At 43.5% G+C, this 6,238-nt stretch overlaps 1 protein-coding gene across 1 annotated transcript; it reads left to right on the top strand.

Annotated features, from left to right (window-relative positions):
• Nucleotides 1-662: 662 nt before the first annotated feature.
• Nucleotides 663-3,327, top strand: LOC139931297 (uncharacterized). Its single transcript, XM_071924773.2, has 3 exons — nucleotides 663-1,131; nucleotides 1,510-1,590; nucleotides 2,161-3,327. The coding sequence occupies exons 1-3, from the start codon at nucleotides 777-779 to the stop codon at nucleotides 2,457-2,459; spliced, it is 735 nt and encodes a 244-aa protein (XP_071780874.2). The 5' UTR covers nucleotides 663-776; the 3' UTR covers nucleotides 2,460-3,327.
• Nucleotides 3,328-6,238: the final 2,911 nt, after the last annotated feature.

Raw genomic sequence — 6,238 nt, 5'->3', positions numbered from 1 at the left:
TTGAAGGAAGACAAGAGCATAGAAGCCGTGTCAACAAATGATGGCAAATGTAATGTATTCCAACGACTGGCTTTGCCTTAGAAAGTACATCAGTAGTAAACAAGTGGCCCAACTTCTAGGGACATAGCCATTATCACAGTGAAGGAGGTACAGACCTCTGAGGACATTTTTCACAACAATGATTTTTTTCCTCATAATTTTTGTTTGTTTGTAATTTGGTCAATTTGCCTTTGTTTTAATATCTTGCAATCTGCCAATACAGCGATTCTGGTCTACATTTATTTATTTATTTATTTTGCACACTGCACATCATGATGACATGGTACCCAGAAATAGGGGCTGGATGCAAGCTCTCTGCTTCTTTCTCCTTTCAGTGTCTACACAGCAACTTTTGGCAAAAAAAAAAAAAGAAACATTGATTACATGCCTGGTGTATATTTTCTTCTCTTCATGCTACTGCAGCAGCACAAAGTTGCTCTGTACCACTTGATTTCTAAAAGAAAACAACAGACTAATTGTATTCTTATTTCCCACCAAATGCACTGGAATGCGCGACAAGTTGTATCCGTTCTTGGGAATGAATGAAAGCTTACGAGGAGCACCTTAAGGCAGCATCAATGCGTGCTAGTGCGTGCCCGTGCGTGCCTGTGCCTTCTGGAGCATTTCCACTGCTCAAGCTAGATCTAGCCAGATACTTGTCACAATTTTTTGCTTTTTGCGGGCACATCTGTGGAGTTCAGTCGGGCTTCCTCGGTGCTTTCGGGCAGGCCTTCACCATGGCCGGTAACAGCCGTCAGTATTGGTCTATGGGTGAAACAAAAGCCTTGCTAAACATATGGGCTGACGATAACGTACAGCAACAAATGGAGGGCGTCTGTCGTAATGAAGAAGTCATTCAGTTCATGGTAGATGAGTTGGCCAAGTTGGGGATTCAACGCACAACTACCCAGGTTAGGGAAAAACTGAAAAAGATGAGGCACCTGTATAAGACGGTCAAGAGGGACGGGAGGAAGAATTTCCCCTTTTTCGAGTTAATGGACAGTGTGCTTGGAGGACGAAGAGAGGGTCAGCTGGAGGCAGAGACCTGCGAGATCCCCAAATGTCTGAACAGGTCTTTGACCCAGCCAGGAGGTAGGTTAACTAAGCCGGTGAATTTCTTATCTGTTTGTTTAGCTCAAAACGAGTATAAAAAAAAAAATGACCCGAGTGCCCTTTGGCTTTAGAAGAAGGAATGTAACCTAAACTAGTCAATAACGCTTCCCAACAGGCGAATGGAAGCGTTGAAAGATAACCAACGGTCGTTTAGAGCTGCCCCAGGTTAAGCTAGCTGTTTCTCCACCGCGGGGCTTATGGCACCGTTAGGCCTGTCGGTGCTTTTAGCCTCATACTGGGGCCAGAAGAAACCCTGTGAGAGCAAATCAGGCTTCGTTTCACATTAAGGTTGTATCTGGATACAGTCAGCTGGTTTAATTTAACCAACGGCATATGCTTTGTGTATTAATATTACAGACAAATCGCACTCCATAGAGAGCGGCGCATCTCCTGCAGTTAGAAGAGGAACACATCTTATACTTCCTAGGATCAGATCTGGTAAGTCAAACACACCTGATGTTTCAATGGGGTCCCTTGAAAAAAATCATCACCAAACATACTGTCTGTCATAATATGCAGTGTTTATTTTGAAATGGACCAAACAAAAGCTCCAAAGAATCCACTTCCTCCCTGAATTGTTATTGGTTATAAACACAATGTAAACCCAATATTTTCACAGTTGGGTTCACAGGAATAGTCTGACCTCAATATGGGATACCCTGCTAAAAAGCTTGGGAACCTCTGCTATACATTTTATTAATTAAAAATGTAACAGGAACAAGGTATGATCCACACACTGCCAAAAAAAAAGTAAAAAATAATCAAATTTATTACAAAAAGAATATAAGGTGCTGAACTTAAAAGGTGCAAGTATAAAAAGAAAAGACTAGATCGCTTAAATGTATTATATACCAAGTTGAAAAGTATGAATATTGAGGTTTCATTCCATGCACCTGCACTAATACTGGATCATCAGAGCGCAACCAGCATCTCTCTCCTTTTTTGTATTAATTAAAAAGGCAAATAAAAAGAAAATGCAAATGTCTGACAGCTGCTGTGTGCTTTCAGAGACTCGTAAACGGAGGCCTGACTGCGACACTACGAAGGAGTTCCTCAACGCCATGACAGAGTGCCACAAGCAGTGGCTGGAGAAGGAGCAGGAGCTGAGGAGAGAGGCGTGGGAGCGGGAGGCCAAGTTGCGGCGTGAGGAGATGCAGCAGGAGGCGGCATTGAGGCGGGAAGAGGCAGAGAGGGAGGAGAGGCTGAGGCGGGAGGAGATGGACGCTCGGAGCAAGGACAATGAGCTGCTGACTTCCTGCTTGGCGCAAATTGCAAAGCTTATTGCAAAGGACCCTGCCACTCTGTAAAGGCATTACTATGCCAAATAGGTACTGGACACCATTTCTTTTGAGAACAGTGCATTTTTTGATGGTGATTTATCTGTTTTGCCATTTTTTTTTTTTTACTACGAAGTCAAAAATCTGGCCGTGCTGCACAACAGAAGTGGAGTTTTAGTGGGGTATGACTTTCTGCCCATTGCTGTGCAGAGCAAATACCTTTTGTCTCTAAAGAGCATATTCACTCAGTTCATAAAACCAGCAGGCTGCACTTGCACAATTAACATTTTTCTGCAACACCCTTGCATCACATTTGTTAATAAATATGTAGTTGTGTATTTTCTGTTTACTTTAAACTGTAAATTAAAGGAAAACATGTTGCTTATGTTTCCAGTAATTCAAACTTTTCCTGATGAGAGCGTTTACATGTACGACTGTGCATGCAACAGCTTGTATCCTGGTGAAAAGAAAAATTCACACCACAAAAGATTTCATAAATTATTCATTATTCCATCCATATCCAAAACCTGTCAACAGTCTCACAACTTTGTTTGGTTTGATGTTTTTTTTTACTGTGAAATTGTCCAAGTGATGTCATCCAGAGAAGATTCAACTGATTCTTTGATGAATTAATTAAGGCTAAGGCTTGTGTTGATTAAAAATTGTCCCCAAAGCTGTACGGGATACTGTTGGAAAAAGAAAGCTTCCAATTCATGGCATTGTTTTACATCCTCAAATGTGAATTGGGGAAACGGTGCAAATCAAAACAAAGCACTAGATACCAAATCTCTACTAAGTAAAGCAAAAATCTTTGTGGGAATTGGCTACACTTAAGATAAGGATGAGATGGTAATGAATTAGATTGAATTATCAGTGAAATTCCCCTTATTCTGCATGATGTGTTCATATTCATCTTCATTAGTGGTAAAGAGCCTGTTGTGGCCCATCAGCCATCACTAGACAAACTTCTTAGTAAATGAGGAGTCTCAGAAAGTAGTTGGCTATGGCTAAATATACACTGTTGTTTACACTGCTTTAGTTTTATCTGCAACAAGTAGGTTAAACAAAATAAAATGTTATGGCTATTCTTATAGAACCAGACCAAGTATTTTAGTTCCAGACAGGTGTTAAACTACTAACACTCTAATGAAAAGAGAAAAAAAAACAAACATTCTTTAAATTCATCATTGCCATTGGTGGTGGGCGATACATAGAGGAAATTATTGTGCATTTTCCTGCATGAACTGCTGCAGAACAAGCCACGAGTCAGACTCGCTGTCCCTCTGAGGCTTTCCGTTCACAGGCTGAAGCTGGTCGAGGGTGATCCACTCCGGGAGGAAGGCATCCATGTTCCTCTCACAGAGATTATGAAGCACGCAGCACGTCTCCACCATGTCCTTGACGACCTCCACGTTGCAGTCGTTTCGTTTGCTCAGACACTTCCACCTGCCCCTCAGCCTCCCGAACGCATGCTCGGCCACGCAGTGCGCCTGACCAATCTGAGTGTTGAACAGCTGCTGCTCCGCGGTCAGCCAGCCGGTGTCGGGGTACGGTTTGAGGAGCCAGGTTTGGGCAGGATACCCGGCGTCACCGAGGATGAAGCGGCCGCCGTCGGTGCCGCAGATGTTGAGCATCCTGCCGGGGAAGTCGTCGCACGCCCACGACTGTCCGAATCCGCCGGAATCGTTCACCCACCTCGGACCGCCCATGTTCAAATCCCAGAACGCACCTTTGCCGTCTACAACTGCTTGCAGTAAGATAGCAAGGTAACCCTCTCTGCTGGGCTGCTCAGACCGGTAGTGTGGCGGTCTGATGATAGGAACGTGAATACTGTCTATCACGCCGACGCACCGCGGGATCCCGTACGTCTGGTAGAAACAGTCCGCCACGTCCGAGAGCTCAGCGCGGTTCGGCGCCGCAACGAGCTGCGGTTTGAGCACCGCGATGACCGCGGTGCAGAACTCGTGCACGCAGCGGCAGACGGACGCCACGCCCACAGCGAAGAGATCCGCCACCGTTTTGTAGTCGCAGGGGTTGGCCAGTTTGTAGAGCGCCAGAGCCACTCTCTTCTGCAGGGGGATGCAGAGGCGGTAGGTGGTGTCCTGTCGTTTCAGCTGCGGCTTCAGCGCGGCGCAGAGGTACGAGAAAGTGCCTCGCGATACTCTGAAGTGCTGCAGCCACTGGTCGTGCGTGAAGGAAGCCGCCGTGTTCTCCCACCAGTCGCTGGTCCTGGGGTAGAACCACACCTTGGGTCTGCGTCGCGTGCGATCCCTCAGGAAATGATGCGCGATCTGGTTGACATGGAGAAACAAGTGCATGAAGCACAGGAAGTAGTGGGCAGGGAATGACAGGTAAGCAAAAGGAGGCTCTAAAGATTTGGCCATGAGACATACAGAGCATTCTGTTTATTTCACAGCTTGGTAATGCATCAAGTAAGAAATTAAATTGATTTTGTGAACAGCAGATTGCCCTTACATTTAGGGGTGGGCAATAATTTAATAGTATGTTTATCTTTCAACAGAATCATATCTTGATGAAATAAGGATATTGAGTTATCATGACACACAATTCTGTTACCTAAGTCTAGGCTACTAATTAAAATCTCTCACAAAATTAAATCTGAAACAAAAAGGAACATTATTTGAAAATTACACTTGTATCATACTTAATATTATTATGCAGTTAAATGCACTTAATATCAATTTGATTATTTAACATTCGCAAATATTTTGCAAATATTATATATCGATATCGAAATCATTAGGAATATCGTGATATTATTTAGTCCATATCGCCCAGCCGTACTAGAATTCAAACAATTTACCTGCTTTAATAATATTCCCAGATATTAAATTCAGCTAATTAACATGACCAATCATCAATTTGAAATCTTTAACATATTGCATTGGCTCTATAGACACTTACCGACTTCATCCATTTGTCATGAGAGTAGAGGCGATGCAGCCGAGTCTGTTGATGTTGTTTTTCTCTCTGCCTCCATGTTTCTCGTAGTTTCTCCAGCCGCAGACGCCGAGCCGCGCGCAGCAGCCGGCGGCGGCTTCGTCTCCGGGTTTCTATCTGGTTGTCTAGTGTTAACTGTCTCGTTTTGTACCAGGCCATCACTGAAGCAAGTAAACCTGCACACACGTCTGCTTCCATGCTGCTCTATTCCGCTCAACTCAACCGCACTGTTACGCCGCGGATGGTAGTAAAATGATCTTCGACAACTTCCTGTTTCCCAAACCTCCCCTTCTTCTTCTGACATTGTTTTTATTTTGAGCTGGTCACAAACCAGCGTGTAAAGACGACCGCCCCCTAGTGTATCGGAGTGTGTAGTATCATGACATCAGAAACTACTACTGCTACCACTACTACTACTACTACTACTACTACTACTACTACTACTACTACTACTACTACTAATAATAATAATAATAATAATAAACACATTTCTTGACAAAGTTAGTAAAATAAAATCAAAAACATTAAAAATCTGCTATAATAAGGTGCATTGGATTAGACCCACTCAGCAAAGCAGGCATGGCACAGAACTATGCACATAAAAAAACAAAAACAAATAACACACACAAACCACTGTATGTTTGAAGGTCCACTCTGGTTTTACAGTCTATGGTTCAGGCCCATGCAGCAAAATTCAGACATTACTGTTGACTCCCCTGCTCCCCCCATCAAACAATAGTATAATGAAACCAATAAGAAGTTATTAACAAGTTGAACCTATATGGAAATGTTCAGTTGAGGCTCAGATGGAGATACAGAGTTTGATTATTGCATTTCCTGACAATCAA

Source organism: Centroberyx gerrardi, chromosome 6 (genome assembly GCF_048128805.1).
Source record: "Centroberyx gerrardi isolate f3 chromosome 6, fCenGer3.hap1.cur.20231027, whole genome shotgun sequence".
Classification (NCBI taxonomy): domain Eukaryota; kingdom Metazoa; phylum Chordata; class Actinopteri; order Beryciformes; family Berycidae; genus Centroberyx; species Centroberyx gerrardi.
This window is presented reverse-complemented; position numbering and strand designations above follow the sequence as displayed.

Bases quoted from the DNA above. Each gene is read 5' to 3' on its own strand.
- LOC139931297 (XM_071924773.2), top strand. From the start codon at position 777: ATGGCCGGTAACAGCCGTCAGTATTGGTCTATGGGTGAAACAAAAGCC. The intron at 1,132-1,509 runs GTAGGTTAACTA...TTAATATTACAG, and splicing joins GTCTTTGACCCAGCCAGGAG to ACAAATCGCACTCCATAGAG. The intron at 1,591-2,160 runs GTAAGTCAAACA...GTGTGCTTTCAG, and splicing joins ACTTCCTAGGATCAGATCTG to AGACTCGTAAACGGAGGCCT.